The 18,140-nt window shown below is 49.1% G+C and overlaps 2 protein-coding genes across 4 annotated transcripts in view; both read right to left on the minus strand.

The window, feature by feature from the left end:
• The window catches only part of INPP5D (inositol polyphosphate-5-phosphatase D), a 61,256-nt gene extending 59,676 nt beyond the window's left edge, over window positions 1-1,580 (minus strand). For both annotated transcript variants that reach the window (XM_074592041.1, XM_074592040.1), the window contains exon 1: window positions 1,232-1,580. In XM_074592041.1, coding sequence (XP_074448142.1) covers window positions 1,232-1,365 — 134 coding nt within the window. In that variant the 5' untranslated portion in view covers window positions 1,366-1,580. The remainder of the gene's footprint in view (window positions 1-1,231) is intronic.
• A 4,796-nt stretch (window positions 1,581-6,376) lies between these two features.
• On the minus strand, window positions 6,377-11,323 carry NEU2 (neuraminidase 2). Of its 2 annotated transcripts, XM_074591317.1 has the most exons (3): window positions 10,587-11,323; window positions 9,242-9,446; window positions 6,377-7,486 (listed from the first exon to the last, which is right to left on the minus strand). In XM_074591317.1, exons 2-3 carry the CDS (start codon window positions 9,440-9,442, stop codon window positions 6,548-6,550), a joined length of 1,140 nt encoding a protein of 379 aa, XP_074447418.1. In that variant the 5' UTR covers window positions 9,443-9,446; window positions 10,587-11,323; the 3' UTR covers window positions 6,377-6,547. The 2 variants fall into 2 exon arrangements, with proteins under 2 accessions (XP_074447418.1, XP_074447419.1); XM_074591318.1 differs by lacking the exon at window positions 10,587-11,323 and having other exon boundaries at window positions 6,384-7,486; window positions 9,242-9,560.
• Window positions 11,324-18,140: the final 6,817 nt, after the last annotated feature.

Genomic DNA, 18,140 nt, shown 5'->3' on the forward strand with positions numbered 1-18,140 from the left:
CTTCCTCCTGCTTGTCCTGGCTATCCGTCTGCAGCTGCCCTTCCTTCTCTGCCCCCTCCGGATGGACAAAACCCTTCCCCGTGTTATTACAAACATCCTAACAGGCGGGCAGAGAGGCTCTCTGGGCTTCATGAGCACCCCCATCGCCCCGCCAGCCATCTCTGAGGGCCCAACACCCACGCGCCCAGCGCCGGCGCCAGCCCCGCGCTCCTCTGCGGACGAACCCCTGCAGCAGACTCTGCCGTCACCAGCGGCCTGACCTCAGAGATGAGCTGTTAGACCAGAGCTACCAACAGCAGCGGCACCACCTTCACCACGGCAAGAAGTACACTTTCAGAAACAAACTGCACCCCGAAACTTGCTTGTAATTTCACGGGGGTAAGGATTAAACAAGATTTATTAAGGTCCTTCACGACGGCAGCAAAGAGGAATCCGAGAGGCAGAACAGGGTCCCGCAGAGGCTCTCTTGATCTCTCCTAAGCAGAGCAACTCTCTTATCTCTCCATAATGCAAAGTCAAAAGCCTCAGGCTTCACCTACTGACTTCACCCTCCTCTCGCTCCTGCCCCCCCAGGAGTAATGCCTACAGACCCCAGGCAGAAGGCCTCCTCTCTGGTCCCCAGCCTGGAACAGGGGGGTCAGGGCTGCCAGCACTTCTTCCCTCTCCCTATTTTCCGCATGAAAAATTTACCCCGTGAGCCACATTAACGACGCCAGCAGAATCACCGCTGTGCCCGGCGTATCGTGCACGGCTCCAGGAACTGTTTCAAGCCTTTTGCCAAATAGGACACGGCATCATACAAGCAGGTGGGTCAATCGCACGCTGGACCAGAGCAAGACAAGTGCCTGGGGGGTCACCAAGCTCAGTACTCGAGTTGTTAAGTGTAAATACCTGCCCCAAGTTGTTAACCGGCTCCAAGAGGCCAGGAGGTTGCATTTCCTCAGAGCGCACCTGCAGTACCGTTGATTATTCTCTCCTTTTGAACGAGGGGCAGGAGCAGCGTGAGCAGCACAGAAAAGACCGTGGTTCTGTTGAGCCTGGCCCTGCTCCCAGCCCGTCCCTGCCCCGCGGCCCAGCCAGGGACACCAGCTGCGCTGGGAGGTGGGCTGCTCCTCCCCAGCGGGTCCAGCCGCCGTTTGCCTCTGGGCTGGCCAGGATGCAGGGGGCAATACCCCACATGAGCGGGGACAGGAGTGTCCGCGTGAAGCGCGAGGTGGAAAGCTGTACTTACAGCACGCAGAGTGCATACGCCGAAGCGATTGACTCACTGGCCCGCACAAGGAAGCTGCCATCCTTGCCTACTTTGGAGAGGAGGTCTTCGGCTCTGGAGCGGGTGATGTTGCCGTGGTACCAGCACTGATCCATCGCTGGAGCTGGAGGAAACCCGAATGCCAACACAGGAGCTGCCAGAGCTGCCTGTGTGTCTGTGTGTAACGATCAGGCAGCTTCAGCTCACCAGCTTCCTGTTTCAATAGTACAGAGAGGGAAAGGAAACTCAGCCGCGGACAACTTCCTCAACCCAAACAGCTCAGAGAGTGAGCGTGACATGTTCCTGCACCCCCGCTCTCCCTCGTTGTGCTGCAGCCCAGGCGACTAGCCAGCCCGTGGTCCCTGCCCCTCCCTCCCCCTTCATCTATCGAAGAGTCCCAGCCGGGGACCCCTTCTGCTCCCCCACCGATTCAGTCCCCCAGGCGCTGGTGGCCTGCCATCCCGTTTACGGTCCCTTGCCAGACCCTCTGAGTTTCCATCTTTTTCCTGTCTGTCTGTCTGTCCTACCCACTACAGGTCTCCACGGGGAATAAATAATCCCAGGCTAATCAGGAACACACTGTGCATTAGGATACTTAGCACTGCCTGCCCCGTTTCTGCCTCGTCTACTCCTCACATCCAGCTAGGGGTGAGAACGAGACTTTAAAGGAAAAAAAAATATTAATTACCCTTGCATGTTTCCATGCACAGAAGCAGACTCAGAGGCTGATTCTCTCTGGGGATTTGTGACCAAAGCTCCCTGTCAGCTACCGTGATACGGATTCAAAGACCTTTCCTCCTCTAAATCCCCAAAGGTGGGATGGAGCAAAGCCATTTCTGGCAACCTGCGTCAGAGGGGGGAGAACTGGAGCTCTCACTTCCCTTTTCTTTGTCTGTGCATCTGCCCCTCGTCTGTGCCGCGTGGCATGCTCCATGCCGCATCTCCAAGGCAGAGCAACGCGGGGCACGTTTGCAGCAAGCGAGGACATTGCAGGGGCACTGCCTGCATGGCCAATTTGGTTGCCTGGCCCGTACCTCCAACCGCTCTTGTCTTTGGAAGCAGCGCTTCTGCACACCCATGCTATAACTAAGAGCATCAGCGGAGCTGGGACTCTGCCTGGGGCTCAGAGCGCGGATGGAGAGTCCCCAGGAAAGGCACAGACACTGCCAGCCCTGTGCAACCCTCACCTCCCAGAGCCAGGAGAAGTGCTGGAACCACGGCACCTGGATGGCGTACGGAGCGCTGCCCCTCTACACAGCACAGGCAGCAAGGCAGGAGAGAGCAGCCTATCATCGGGCTGGGGGAGACAAGAATTTGTGGGTACGGAGGGAGAGGGAAGCAGCACAGCCCAGCATTCATCCGTGCCTGCCTGCCCAGCGCTCCCAGTTGTCCAGACACCTGCTCGGCAGTGACCAGTTCCATCTCCGCTGTTGCGGGCACCAGCAATTCAAAATCATGCAGCCAGCACAGGACCCTGCTGAACGGGCAGGACTGCTGTGTGCAGGGCTTCCCGCCCACGCCGAGCAAGCGCTGCCTCCAGACCAAAATTAGCTCAGCTAGACCTGCCCTTCAGCTTCACCCAGACCCACCTGGGGCTTTAGGAGCCAAAGTCCCATGGATTCAGGCGCCTAAATGGAGTTAGGCGCTGAATGCCACGACGTGGCTCTGCATGGACAGTAGCTGTAAGCTCTTGTAAGCTACAGAGTGGTGACAAAGCCTGTTCTCCCCGCTGAGAAGGGTATCTGCATATGGCAAAGGGACTGTGCAGCTCCTTTGACAGTCCTGCCTGGCCAGTGTGCTGCTGGCCTCATCTATACCAGCTCCTTGGGATTCATGATACTTACAGTAGCTCGTCTGGAGCACAGCTGCGGCAGCAAGAAGAGCTCTGAATGACAAACCACTGCTTGACCTCAGCGTGCCCTGGATGCAACGGATCCGCACGGGGATGCAGAGTGGACAGAGCTGCTGCACGACATGAGTGCTGGTGGAATGAAACGGTGTTTGGAGAACTTCTCCTGATCTACTGCCAGTTAACGCAAGGCAACAGGGAGGTACGAGCCCGGGTCAGACATCTGAAAGACTGATTAGCTGAATTAACACTAAACTCCTATCTATCCCACCGCCAGCTTCAGTTTTTAACAAGCTGATGCAATTTCCTTCAAACGTGAATCCCCTGTTCATCCACACGCAACCCCTTGACTTGGAGGCACAAGCAAGAGGATGAGATCCAAACACATCCAACAATTGCTGCAATAAGATGTACAGGCCGGTTTCTGTATTTCTTGGTTCTAAAAGAAAGCACAGTGCAGCTCTGGCTGCTCAAAAGGCGAATCCCAATCCCCTAAAATAAACAGCTCTGTGATCCCGAATGGCTCATTCACAACGCTGCCTGAAGAGGAAATGGCGTCGGTTTTACTTCTCGTGGCACCCGGCATGTGAACTCTGCAGCGCTGGAGAGAGACCGACCCCTGCGTGGTCAGCACACAAAGCGTGCGCGTCTCCTGAAATACCTGATTCCCAAAGGACAGCACTAACTTCTTCTGTCCCCCACAGAGACAAGAGGCCGTTCTGCAGCAGATACTTACACCATTCATTTCTTTCCACTCGTGCCTATGTCAGAGAAAATCCGAGGAAGAAGAGATGAGAGAAGTTATCTAGAGGGGAGCTGGGGTGTTTGCCGTAGAGGGGGAGCGTAGCAATCAGCCTGCACCAGTTACATGCCAGGCAATACTACAGATGTCGCCAGCACAGCCCTAAGGTTTCCACAAGGAATAGGACATGCTTCGAATAGTCTACACTGTCATCTTACCACGGGACGAAGCACCGTGTAAGAGCTACCCTCGTAAAACAGAAGAATAACAGGTACACCTGTCAGACAAATCCAACCCAGACTCAACACAAGCTTTTAGATGATTGCAGCAGCAGCACTATTTCATTTAAACTTACTTGGGAGAATGAGGACGCAGACAAAGAACTGGGACACATTTTGATGTTGGATAGTAAAAAATTGCAGCCCTGGCAGTCTGCGGACAAAGCAAACATCCTTTTTTCCCCCACGTTAGGGTATTAATTCAAGCTGTCTCTCAGACGTTGTAATGAACACTGTATCTAAACTGGGTTTGCTACAGATGTCCAGGTAGTGTTGCACCAGCTGGCTGTGAAATCACCCGCCTGCCCAGAACCAGTGGATAAATGCTGTCTGCAGCATCGTTCAGGATGGGCATTGGTCACCCCAACCCCCTGTGGGTGCACATCAGCAAGGGCACTCCCAGGCCTGGTCAGATTAAAAGGTCTCGAATACGCGTTTTCCTGTCACGAAACAAAAATATTTCATGATATGGCTGAGGAGGGAAGTTAAGTCTATAGGACAGCAGTCAGCTTTGCTAAAGTCTAAATAGAGCGTTCCCTCATCAGGCTATTGGGCACAAAGGTGTGCTTGGACTCTGCCCTACATCTGAAGAGCACACGGGTAATACCCACAAAGTACTGGTTAGCTGAGCTACTCCAGCCCAGCGTGTCACTGACCTGCTGCTTAGGAAAGGCTCGGCAAATTACGGGTGTATTTGTAAAGGCCATGAGATCTCCTCACTCCCTTGGCACTTGCAGCCTCCGGGTGCCCTGAAACAAACCTAGATGGCGAGAAAAATCAGGGCCCCTTCTCTTCTCCCACTGCCCCTGAAAGCTATGAGCAATGAAAGGCGGGGGGGGACGACACTGAGCAGAGACTCGCAGACCTGAACAATGGCAGCACAAAGGATCCTGCGGGAGCTGCTAGCGTGCCCCAAAGGGGAGGCATCCCCAGAGCACTCTGAAAAGCAGGTATTTGTCTTCACCATTACAGCAATCAAACATATTTTCCTAGGAGCCATTCCACACGTGCACACGCACGGAACGCAGCACACCACAAACGAGGGCAGAGCGGTTCAAGAAGCAGAATTTTGTCCAGAGGCATGGGCAAAGCTTTCCTAGCTCCATCTGCTCTGACGTGTCTCCCTTGGTACCCATTCATTTCTGGTCACTACCCTTGTCTCCTCACAGCACAATGGCTCCTTTCAAATCACACCGTAGCCTCATAACAGCCTCTCTCCCACCAAAACTGGGACTGTTTCCTTCAGACACCTGATGAAATCCATCTACGTTGGAAAGCCTTCCAGCTCGAGCGCTCTTACCCTGCCCTGGGCTCCGTCAGGTCCCCTTCCCCTGGCACCCGAGCCTTTGCAATTTGCTGGAAGTGGGGTGATGTTGCTTGTCTGGCACACAGCCTCGTATGCCAGTAACGCTCTGTAATAACAGCCGCCATGCCTGCGGGACAAGCGGGCTGTCAGCGATAAGAGCAGTTGGTGCGTGGATCATAGCTTAGCACTGGTGGTAGGAAGACCAGCCAGTATTTCCCCTCCCGACTATAAATTGGGAGCTCCCTCTGCAGCCCTGTCCTGATCCTGCAGTTCCCATACAGGGAACTTGCCCTGTCCCCCGGTCCTGGTGTCCTGCTGTCCCTGCCCAGGGAGAGGGAGCAGCAGGAGCACACGAGGCCATGGTTTTCTTACACACGAGAAACCGCAGCTCCTCAGTACGCTCTAAGCAAAAGGGCAAATAAGCAAGAACATGCCGCGTGTGAAGTAAGGAGAAGGCTGTTAGAGAGAAGTCCCGGGGTGGGGGGAGGGGCGGGCTGGGAACTCGGCAAGGCAACCCCAAATCCACTGCAGAAGCGGGCAGGGAATATCAAGGCAGCCCCCGGCCTTGCTGAAGTGAGAAAACGGCAAAACGCGACAGCTGGAGTTGCCAGCAAGTGCTACGCTGACTGCGAGAAACAGCGCGCCCAACCGGAGCCGAAGCGTTTTCTGAAGACGGCAACTGTGGATGTAGGGCAGAAAGCCCAGTGTCCTCTCTAGCACTTTCTCCACAACTTACTGAATACAGTTCAGCACAAAACCGCTGCCCTCTGTTCCTGGGCAATCCCTACACTGCCAGCGTGCGTGTCCCTCCTCAGGTCTATCGGAGGCCAGCAGGCGAGAGGCCCTATGCAGAAGGTCACGCTTGTTTTGAGCACGTGATGCTTAAGGTGGCAGCCAAAGGGAAAGGCGAGAAGGGAGAACAGGCAACGGAAAACAAAACCAAACGCGTCTTCAGTTTTAATATGTTTAATAGACTTTGTAACCTACAGACGCCACAAGCCAACGCCAAACTAAGGTTGCAGGAGGAGTACAAAAATGTTTTGCTGAAAGATGAGAAGCGACAGTGAAAAGAAGTATCGGCAAAGGTGTTTTTCAGAGGGATGCTAATGGAAAGCCTCAAGACTCAGCACTCTGATGGAAAAGCTTGCTTCAAAGTGAACATTACAAAGATTATCTCTTCACATTGTTTGTGGGTCCCATATTCAAAGAGGCAGGAGAACAAGGGTGAGCCATCTGGCCCAACGCCCATGTACTGCAGATCTGAGTAAGCGCACAGGCCCTTGAAGAGGATGCTTGGTTTTGTCCAGTGTGCAGGATTTAAAGGGCTTTTGTTGAGGTAAATTCCTAAATCTCTTCGACTCCTTGGGTCCGTAGGATGGGCGTAGAGCAACCAACTATCTTGGCACCTGGCGCCAGGGGGAGGTGGGAAGGCAGTAACACTTCCATGACATCCAGAGGGAGGTTCTACTAGTGTTTCAACCCGCTGGCCTCCCTCAAAGTCCAGCCCATGGTTGTAGCTGACAGCCTGGATTCTGGCTCCCCTGCTGCTCCTGGCGTTGCAGTAGAGGACCTTCCTGCCGCAGGTGTGCACCTCCGCCACCTGGCACTCCACCGCACTCTCCTCCCCCACGAAGTTCCCCATTTCCCACGTTGTCCCATGGTCAGAGCTGATGAAGCAGAAGGCGTGAGGAGTGGGGTGTTGCTTAGGGTCCAAGATACGATAGGCATAGGCAGGAATCACAAGGCTCCGGGCCTCGTTGAGCAATTGTAATCCATGACCCGGCCCCACCGCAAAAGTGGCCCAGTTCTTGTACTCTGTGCTAATGGTACCATCGGTGACATCCTGGGCGGTGCTCCAGGTGCGTCCTTGGTCCGTGCTAGTGACATAGCAGAGACGTACCAGGTTGATCTTTGTCCTGAGCTGATGCTGCTCAGAGATCTTCCCTGGGACGGCTATGAAGAACAGGATCAGTTTCCCTGTGACCTCATCATAAACAGGACAGGGGTTCATAGATCGGTGGTCTTTCAGCTGCGCGCTGACAATGGTCTCCATGCTATTCCACTGCCAGGGCCCCGTGCGAAGGGAGACAAGAATGAAACACACCGTTACAAATAAATCCACGTCACAGCATAAGAATGCCTGGATAAAAACTACAGAAGAGCATGAGAAGAACAGAAGAGAAGCAAGTTAGTGGACAGAGCAAGAAGTGGGAAGACAATTTACTGGCATTGCCAAACATAAGTGAAAATTATTTGGATGACTTCACCAAACAGGTGGGTTATGCCCTTTTTAATTACTACTCACCAAGGAGCTGATAGGTCTGTATCACCATGCAGCTAGTGTTTGATGACACTGATTAAAAAACTACAGTAGCTGAATTTTCAGAAAGTCTCACACATGTATATATATACACATATGTATATATATATACACATATACACACATAAGACACACAGACACGGCCAGTGGTCAAAGCGTGCTGGTACAGACGCTGTACTGCATCAGTGTTTCTTCAGAAGTCAGCTAGATAACTGAGGCCTTGTCAGGTATCCTGGATGCTGACAAATTCCTTTCCATTCAGGCTCCTGTTCCCTCATTTTGACCCACGCGTGAACAGGCAGCCCAGCCTTTGCCAGGGGATTTTGCTAGAGCTGATTGCGCGGCTTTACACGCTCTGGTGAGGAAATTTGGACCCCGAGTTGTCCAACAGAAAATAGGTCACAAAGCAGGTACTACTACCCTCTGAGCCCTGTCTGTCTTTAAATTAAAAGCACACAAGACAATCACATTTCTAACACTAACATTGCAATTCGAAAACTATTCCTACGTAGTGTTATTGGTTCGGTAAAAGCAGCAGTATTTTCCAGTGAGATGATACTAATTAGCTTTTCTACCCTGACTTGCTGATTACCCTCTTTGGTCATGTCTTATCTTTGTCTATTCAACCAGTGTTAACTTTTTTTGGACTATTTAATATTTCCATTTTAAGAAACCCTAGCACGCGAACACAAATTATTAAGTTTATGATGAACTGAGCCCTACTTAACTGAATTATAGGGGGGTTGCACAAGATGCTACCTGAATGGTATGACACTGCAGGTGCACTCAGAGGCTGCTTCTGCCAGGCAGACTCCAGCTCCTAAGAGTCTATAATCTAAGACAACCAGTCACCAATGAAGGGTTTGAACAGAAAAATATAATGACTTTTTTTTTTTCCCTTCAAATACATTAATTCATTTGCAAATGCAAAAAATGATTATAAATAGAGTATCCACCTCCCCCAGTCACCCAGCAAGATAACTGTTCATAATAACTGGTAGATTAATGAGGTAGCCAATTCACTGGCACAGACAAACCAGACGACACTCTTTTGCGTGGGGAGACTAGCTGTTCTCAATTGTTCTTTAAAACCTGAAATTAGTCCTAAGAAGATGAATTAACAAAAAAAAGTCACCGATTGCTAATTCACTCCTCCCCAACCCCACGGCACTCCCCATTTCTGCCTCTCCTCCACAACCTTGCTGTCGCAACAGGACTTTTTGTCCCGTCTCTCTGTTTCCCTCGCTCTGCGACGGTGGGTCAAAGCCATCCCCAGGAAATCCGCTGCGCCTGCCTGCTTGAGTCCCCTGGAGCGGCTGCCCAGCGATGGGGTTGAATCCCAGCAGTTAGAATGACCCAGGCATTACTTATAACCACATTTGTCTCCTGTAACTGAGGAGAAGGAGCAGCTGCCCTCTCTTCACGTTCAACTCATCTGGGGAGAGGCGAGCAGTACAGGTGGGCAGTGTCCCCCCCATTTTCTCCCCACACTGGTACCTGAATGCGGTGCGTGGTTGGGTCATACATGCCTCTGCGCATCGCTATTAGCTTGGCGTGTTCATCTACCACATCCTCCCGTTCCTCAGCAAATGCCAGGATGATGCTGAAGCGCGGCAGGTAGAGCAGGGCTGGAATTCGGTAGCTCCAGGTACCGTTCTGGAACAATGTCTCTTGCTTCAAGACAGGAAACGAAGCCATTGTGCTAGGGAGAAGAAGACAAAATGCACCGCATTTTGACCCACCCCTAGCCCAGCAAAATGTGACGGGGTAGATTCCACAGCTTTTTGCCCTCCCTGCTGAGGGGGACCATCCTGCCTCAAAACATAATTTCTGCAACTTTCAGCTTTGTCTTTTTCTTGTGCTTTTCCAGAAGGAACCCACGTGTCGCATGCTAGCTGGCAACGCGGACCAGACTTACCCCAGGAACAGCCTGGGTGATCTTACTAGAGTGATGTAAGGTTAAGTACGCTAAACACAATTAATGAAAAGGCTGTCTGTGGTTTGTTTTTTTTTCTTTTTAATTAAATTCACAGGCTGGGATTTTTGTGGGTTTGCTTTGTAATTCAGAAGATTGTTGATAATCAAACATTATAGTATTTTCCTGCAGAAGATCGTTACTGTCTTTGTTGATGGTGTTTCAAAAACCAGCACAGAACTTCTGCTTTGCCAAACATGACTTAAAATCCCATATAAACGACACACCGCAGCAATCCCTGACCCCAGCTGTGCCCCTGTTTGAGGACGGTAAGCACTGAGCATGAAAAGAGAAAGAAAGAGAACGTTCCTCCCTGCCTAAGATGAAAAAAAAAGGAAGGAAATAAATAAATAAATAAATAAATAAAGAAAGAAAGAAAGAAAGAAAGAAAGAAAGAAGGAAAGAAGGAAAGAAAGAAGGAAAGAAGGAAAGAAAGAAGGAAAGAAAGAAAGAAAGAAGGAAAGAAAGAAAGAAAGAAGGAAAGAAAGAAAGAAAGAAGGAAAGAAGGAAAGAAAGAAAGAAGGAAAGAAAGAAAGAAAGAAAGAAAGAAAGAAAGAAAGAAAGAAAGAAAGAAAGAAAGAAAGAAAGAAAGAAAGAAAGAAAGAAAGAAAGAAAGAAAGAAAGAAAGAAAGAAAGAAAGAAAGAAAGAAAGAAAGAAAGAAAGAAAGAAAATGCATCTCTGACATGATGCACCAGAAACTGAAGGCCTGAATATCCTCTGCTCAGCAAAGGGGAGGGGGGGGGTGGGTCGAGGGAAAAAAAAATAATAAATAAACCAAGCCTTAGATGTCTGACGCAGTGAGTGGGTAGGAATGGCAGGGAGAAGATGACAATACACTATGAGTAAGAAATCCAAATGCCTCCTACCTCGGCTGAGGCAAGACTTGCGGTGCTCTTCGTCGAGGATTCTCCTATTTACCTAAATCTTGGAAAGCGCTAGAGTGGCTACTGGCCACGTATCAGATTCCTTATGTTTTTGAAGACTGCCTTGATAACTTGGGACCAGCTGGAGGCAAACTGAAGATTGATTATGCAGCTGCAGAGTGCAAGTACCTACCTGGAGAACAGTTTCCACTCTTTTGTATCACAAGAGAAAAGATTATATTAGCCAGCATAACTAACATAGACTTGATTAACAATTTCATTTTATTTCCTGGGTGCTGATTACTGAGTTAGGACAGCAGAGGTGAGCTAAATTCATCCTCCTCAGACACCACCATCATGTTATGCTCTATCCAGATCCATAGCTAGGCAGCAAATATTCAAATGTTCCTTCCTTTCACCTTCCAGATGCCATAAATACCAGAGATCGCAGCACTGATCAAAAAGGTCTGAATGGCACTGGTTTAGCTCAAGCCAGCTGTACAGACCCCAGCAAGCCCCAGCCCCGCTGCCACTCAGGTGCAAAGCCGCTGGAGACACAAGTCTTATCTCCAAAGGGTAGCTGCTCGCTCCTCACTGTCACTGACAATACGGCAGTCTGAGAAAAGGCAGCGAAACTGCTACTGTACAGAGACGTTACCACAATTTGATCGCAGCTTTCCGTGCAACAACATGAAGAAAATAAGAAGACCTTCCTAGGACGAATAACTGTGCTGTTCACTACTTACCAGCACGGATCTGGCTATTTATACAGACCACAGTCGTGGCTGTGTTCTCATAGCTCCTGAAACAGAAGCTCGCTAGAGTGCTTCCAGACTATTTAAAGGGAGATTATTTAAAGGCAGATTAGTCAGCCTGCCTAGTGCAGCACAGGTTCCCTAGCATCCCTGCTCATGATGCCATTCTGATATCGCAGTCCTGCTCTAGGGCCAGGCAAGAAGGAGGCCAAAACCAAAACAAACAAAAGGAAAAGAAAAAGAAAAAGAAAAAGAAAAAGAAAAAGAAAAAGAAAAAGAAAAAGAAAAAGAGAAAAAGAAAAAAGAAAAAAGAAAAAAGAAAAAGAAAAAGAAAAAGAAAAAGAAAAAGAAAAAGAAAAAGAAAAAGAAAAAGAAAAAGAAAAAGAAAAAGAAAAAGAAAAAGAAAAAGGAAAGAGAGATCTAGGCTGCCCCACGGAGCCCCCTAGGCAAAGCCAAGAGGCCAGTGCCACGGGAGGCTGTGCTGCAGCCTACGGCACCCGAGTCCCTCCTGCATGAGCCTGTCATCTGCAGGCATCCCTGCCCAGGCTCTCGGCCCCTTTGTGAGATGCTCAGCGTGGGTGTCACAACACTCTTCTTTTCCTCCTATTGCCACATGGGGATTGAGGGAAGGTGGGATGTTAAAAGGCTGGGAATAGCTGCCATAGAAACAAGCCGGAGGTTCCTGGACACAGCGCCCGCGACTATAATCAAGGAAAACACTAGAAGCAAGTGACTCTTCCAGAGACTGAACAAGGGATATGTGTGAGTGTGTGTGTGTACACAAATACACACATTTGTATATATACTCCCTACATGCAATGTGGGTATTATGTCTGTTTGCATATATATACATACACACTATGTATCCATCTGCAGAGAAACTCTCCCATCCCTTTTTAAACACGCTTAAAGCCAGTGTTCAGCTTCTTCTACCTTGTCCCTCGTGGATCCTCAAGCAGCGGCTGAGTCACAACAGTTTGAGTTTCACACAATCAAAAATGCAGAAACTTTAAATTAGCTTAAAGATCTTTTTATATATATATATAAAAATATATATATATATATAAATAATAGTGCTGCTTTAGATACTTATCCAGCCAATTGAGAGGAATTGATTTTTCTTTTGATGCCTACCCATTTTCAAAGGCCAAAACCCTAGCTACATGCTCCTGAATAAGAGAGAAGTAAAATTAGCAAATCATCGGCAGGACAGCAAATCATCGGCAGGACAGGCACATGAAGAGTGTTCAAAAGCTCACACTCTCGCACTGCAGGAATTCAAATCACACATGCCGGTCCCTCCGAGATTAAATTGACATGGGACGCACGTGTCCATGACACTGCTTTGTTCCTACACCCTACTGAAGGAGGCAGCAGCGTTGCAGCCAGCATGATTGAAGTGTGTAGACCACAGCAGTATCTTTTGAAAGACCAAGAGCTATAACTGGAAAAAAAGACTAACTGCTGGGAACACAAAGGCCTGGAACACAAGCAGGAGACTGGAGAGCTGTACACAAAGCAACAACAGCTGCTCAGGCCTGGGTCAATTCAGCCACCTTGGAGAGAAAAGTTAGCTGGAGTTCTGTGAGGTAAAGGGGTGAGAAAGGGGAAGCGGAGTTGTGGGAATTTTTTCCTAGGAGAAAAAGAGTCAGCTGGTAACCTCTTTCCAGATGACCGAGGTGCTAGTGAGGAGAAGGCGAATTTATCACGTAGCCATTAAGCCAGTATTCCCTTCTGCGTTACTTACTGGAGTTTCGAATTTATTTCCCAGGCTTACCCTTGTGAAGCATCCTATTCCGAGAGACGGGCGTTTACCTGCAATTCCTCTCCAAGGCACCAGGGAAGCTGCTGCGCCGAGATCCAGTACCTCACCTCCAGGCAGAACTGGGCGGACAGGGAGAAAGAAGGTCACAGTGGAAACACCTAAGGAAACCATTACTCATAGTTTGCAAGTCATACAGCTGTAATGCTTTCCAAAGCAGAGACTGTTTCCAGCACACCAGAAGAGTCAAAGAAGTAACAGCTGTCAACAAATGAATCCACGATGGACCTGATGCCTGGAAGGAGCCCAAGGTGCAGTAAGGGATAAGTGCCAGTGGGCACCAGGAGAGGGGACTTGTTCCTTCCACTTCTGTCCTTCAGGGCAGCTCGCATGGACTTGTCCATGTAGCAGGATGAGCCCTTGCATGTTTATTTTCCTTAACCCTCTCCACAAAAAGTGACTAAAAAGGATAACATTTCCACTGGCTTCAGCGTCTGCAAAAACCTGTCCTTCACATGTTCGGATCCAAGCTGAAATTACAGGATGTCTTTAAAAACAAACCAGCAGAAATGCTGAACGTGTTGAACTCCATCCCTGGGTCCCACTCACAGTGCTCTGCACTCGGGGTAGGAGGCAGCTTGTTCTTGAAGGAATTCGGATAGCACCCCAGAAAACAAAACCAACCCATTTAGGGAGGTTTTGGGGGGAAAACACAAACAAAGAAACAAAAAAATCACCTAAGACAGTCAAGGACGAAATACAAATAAAATTCTGCCTTCCAAGGCAAGCACAAGAATCCAGGTCAGGTTGTCTCTACTCAGCCTCAGACCTGGACTTACAGTGTTTTCCAAGCTTATAAAAGTCACCTAAGCGCTATGCTGAAATACATTTCTTGTTTCACACAAAGAAAATGAGACATTTCCATTGGGATATTGCATCGAGGGGGGCCAGGAGTAGCCACATTCCAGTTTTATAGGACTGGTAGGAAACTGTTTGCTTCTAGAATACTTGCTACACATCATATTCCTACGTGCAAGCCTTTATTCCTATCTAAACGGCATGACACTGCTTATTTCTGCCAAAGCCCAGCATCAGAGCGCTCCATCTCCAGCTTTTTTATGCCCCTAGACCAGATGCTACACTAAATCTAGGCTATGGGGCTTCTTAACAAGCCAGACAGCACATGTTTAGTCAAATAACGTGGAGTTAGAAAGGAGAGTTATCAGCAAGACCTGCCAAACAATTAAACTTTAAACAAACTAAGACATTCAGAATACAAAACTGAAAAGGCGCAGAACTGGAATTACTTTAATCCAGCAGCCAATTGGATTAAACTTTTTAACCGTGCTAGAAAGTTTTTCTTGTGGTAAAAGCTTCGTCCCACACTTAGAAAGGGATTTTCAGCCTCCCCAGTACATGCTTTCCTAAACAATTAATCCAGTTCTGCTTTTAAGATGTTGTGGCTCAGCCCGGCAGTAGCTCCTGTGCCTTAAAGTGCAGGTTTTTTTGGCACTAGAGAGGAATTACATGAAACAGCAGTATTTTCCTTAGCATATGTTTGGTGGAGGAATACACAAACTGCACTCCTACCTGAACTTACAAAATGTTGTATTTACCTTTTTAGTTCCTAGCAATATCCACTGTTATGAAAAAGTTGGGTTGGTTTTTTTCTTTTAAAAAAAAAAAAAGAAAACCAAAAAAAAAGGAAAAAGAAATACCTCTTTCACTCTGTGTCTCCTGGAAGTCACGTCAAACGGGGGGGGGGGGGAAACAAAACCAAAAAACCCCAAAAGCACTCCTATTGGATTAGATAAAAGGGAGGCTCACCACACTCTCACCAACTAGTCTCCAACCTGCAAAATTATTTATATTGGCAGCAACGTCAACTGTCTCGGATCCCCGAGAAAAGCCAGCAGCTGATATGTATACACAAGCTGACATTTAAATAGCAAACCTGTTTTGCATATAAGGGGAGGTTCCATATGAGCTGGACAAGCACTAGGGAAAGACTTTTAAATTAACGTAGTAATTAAACAGCATATTTCTACCTGCATGGACTGACAAGCACTGCGGAACAGCTGTTGTTTCTAATGGTTATACAGTTCAGCGTGCCATCTTATTTCTTGGTCCTCTTTGCGCTCCTCCTACCCTTGTGCTGAGGAGAGGAATGTTGCTCTGGCCCCAGCACACGGACTCCCGGCGCTTCCTCTCAGGGCGCTCCTGAGCTCTGGGAAAGTTTGCCAAAAGAACCCAGAAAATAGTTACAGCCAGCAGGTGAGGGTGCTGTGATACCCCAACATCGTCCTCTGCTGGCTGCACCCACCCCCCACCCACCAGCGCGCTGTTTCTGGATGGAGAACTGGGTGAACCCAGGAGTCCGCCGGCAGCAGCAGAGGAATGACGTGCTGGTGCCCGCGGGTGCAGCTCTCAGCAGCCTCCCTGGAGGCGGCCAGGGCCAAACCGTCCCCCAGCTGCAGTCAACGGGCTAGCGGGCAGAGTATAGCTGAGGGTCCCAGCTGAGGAAGAAGAGGACACCATCGCCCCTCCTGCCAGCTGTGCCCTGGCTGGCTTAGAAGCACCTGCAGCTGCTGGGAGTACCCAAGCAAATGATTTCACGACTATCTTGTGCTACTCCTCTGATGTTGGGCTGCTGCTGGCAGAGATGACCTCTTCCTATCCCATTCCTCGCTGTTTCTCTTGCTTTCCTCTCTTCTCTACAGTGTTCCCATTGCTGCCATTAGGGCTTCTTGTCTTTGCAGTGATCTGAAAAAAAATGAAAATAACGATCCTGCAAACAGACCTTGCCAGTAATGAAAAAGGAGGAAGAAAAAATCTTCTCATTTTTTGGTGGCAGCTGTGGCCGATCTGTGCCAGCCAAATAGGGAGTTGCAAAGATGTGGATTTACAACCAATCAACCAAATTAATGTAAGGCTTCTGTATTACAGTCTTTCCTCTCTCTTGAGCAACCCTGTATCACTTTTTGTGCCAGCACTGATGCTCATCTTACCTTGGCAGGCCATCAGAGGATGTCAGTCTGGCAGAAAACTAATCCACAGGAATAAAAAAAAAAAAAGAAAAAAAAAGTAAACAGTTTTCTGCTCGGTCACTGTCCTGGACTGCGTCAGCAGAAGTCAGGCAAGCAACAGGATCTGCAGTAGGAGAAGGAGTAGGAGCACGAAGCTGTTGACAGGACAGGAGGAGCAGACTCACCTCTCGACTGGCAACCGGCCATTAGATCAAATTAGCCGTATTGTAAAACCACACCCCATGTTTACAAGCCTCACCTAACCGGGCAAGTAAAGCATTGCCTTAACTGGGACGCACAAGAGAAGCCTAAGGGCTTTTGTACCTCACTGCTTTACCTGGAATCAAACAATAGTCAATGTGCGGAAAAGTCCCTCCAGAGACAACACGCTGATATCCACCAGATAATAACTTTTAACAGTGACTCCTGGAGACAATCCAGAATCAAGAAACAGAAGCAATTAAGGAAGGAAGAGAGACACTGAAGAGGCTGCTAAGGTACAGTCTGCCAGAAAGCCAGACGTGAATGATTGCTTTGTGGATTTCTTCACCTTTTTTCTGCTTCTTGGCTAACAGCGCTGTTACTGAGGTGGTGTTCTGAGTCACACGCTGCACTTCTGCAGCCAGAAAACCAATAAATGCTCGTTTGTTTAATAGAAATCACCTTCCTGGCCGCCGCTTAAAACTGGTTGTCCATCTCTTCTTAGAGCGGGAAGTCCCAAACGTGCCTTCCTGTGGTGGCGATGGTTCCCTGCTCTACGTTGGCAGCACGCATGTGGCACAGCGGCCGTGCCTCTGGCCACCTCCCGTCACCCAGCTCCCCTACCCAGACCCTTCCTCCCCAGGCAAGGTCCCCACCTTCCTCCCCAGCCAGCTGGGGTGTCCTCCCTTCAGCCCACTCCCCGGGGCAGCTATCGGACATGGCTGTGCAGGGGGTAACAGCCTAGAATGGCTAAAACGGCTCCCAAAATGCAGGACGCGCTGCCCAGTCCTGTTTTGCGGTTAACCCGGGGCCCGTGCAGGACAACCGCGCAGTCCACAGACGGGCGCCCTGCGGTGCTTCCCCTGTGTGGCCACCGCCCAGCGCGGCCAGCAGCCAGGCCTCCAGCGCAGTTCCTCCGACGCTAGCCCACACTGCAGCCCTCCCTCTGCAAAACATCGTCCTCCCCGGCAAAAGTGCTTTTTTTCCAAGCAGCAGGTTGTGTGCTGCAACTATTCTACAAAACCATTCCTTGCTAACTATGAAAAATGGTTGCCTCGGTGTAGACGTGCTGTGTTTGACACCCCACCCCCCCTCTCCTTGGGGTGTAAATCAAAATGAGTGTCACCAGTGAAGTTTAAAATGGGTAAAGGTCTGCGGAGAATCAAGCTCTTCACTTCTATTGTTCCACGCTTACTTCATTGCCCTTATAGCTGATTGTTGTAATGAAAACGTTTTTAAAAAGGTTAAAAAATGCAAATGGGGTGTGTGGGTGCATTAATAAGAGGATATAAAAATAATGCAGAAGATAATATAACGACAGAATACTGAACAATGGAGCATTTGCATTCGGAGGACCATGTTCAATTTCGGGTGCCACCTCTTAGGAAAGATATAGCAATAGCTGCAAATGAAGGCTAAGAAAAAGAACAGAGAAGCTAACGCTCGTAAGCGTATGGGAAAAGAAATCAGTGGGAAAACAAGAGAGATTACATTTAATGGGTGATACCTAGTCCGTTTGAAATGATCTACGTGTATTTCCCTTCAGAAGTGTTCAAACCTGAATCCGTTGATTCCTTCAACTATTAGAAAGGCAAGCCCGGCTCAGGTAAGCAGTATTTTTGCTATGCCGTGCTATGCAGTGCAGCGGCTGTCATCAGGCAGCTGTAGTTAAAATCAAGAGGTCTTCTGTGGAGTCAGGCCGTGCAAGAGGGCAATTACACCATTCTGCAAGCTTTCAGTTAAGACGCTATGGGCCGCACTCCAGCCGTGAGGGAATATGGTATACTTTGTGCAGAACATAAATCCTATAGAC

Source organism: Larus michahellis, chromosome 6 (assembly GCF_964199755.1).
Source record: "Larus michahellis chromosome 6, bLarMic1.1, whole genome shotgun sequence".
In the NCBI taxonomy this organism is placed as follows: domain Eukaryota; kingdom Metazoa; phylum Chordata; class Aves; order Charadriiformes; family Laridae; genus Larus; species Larus michahellis.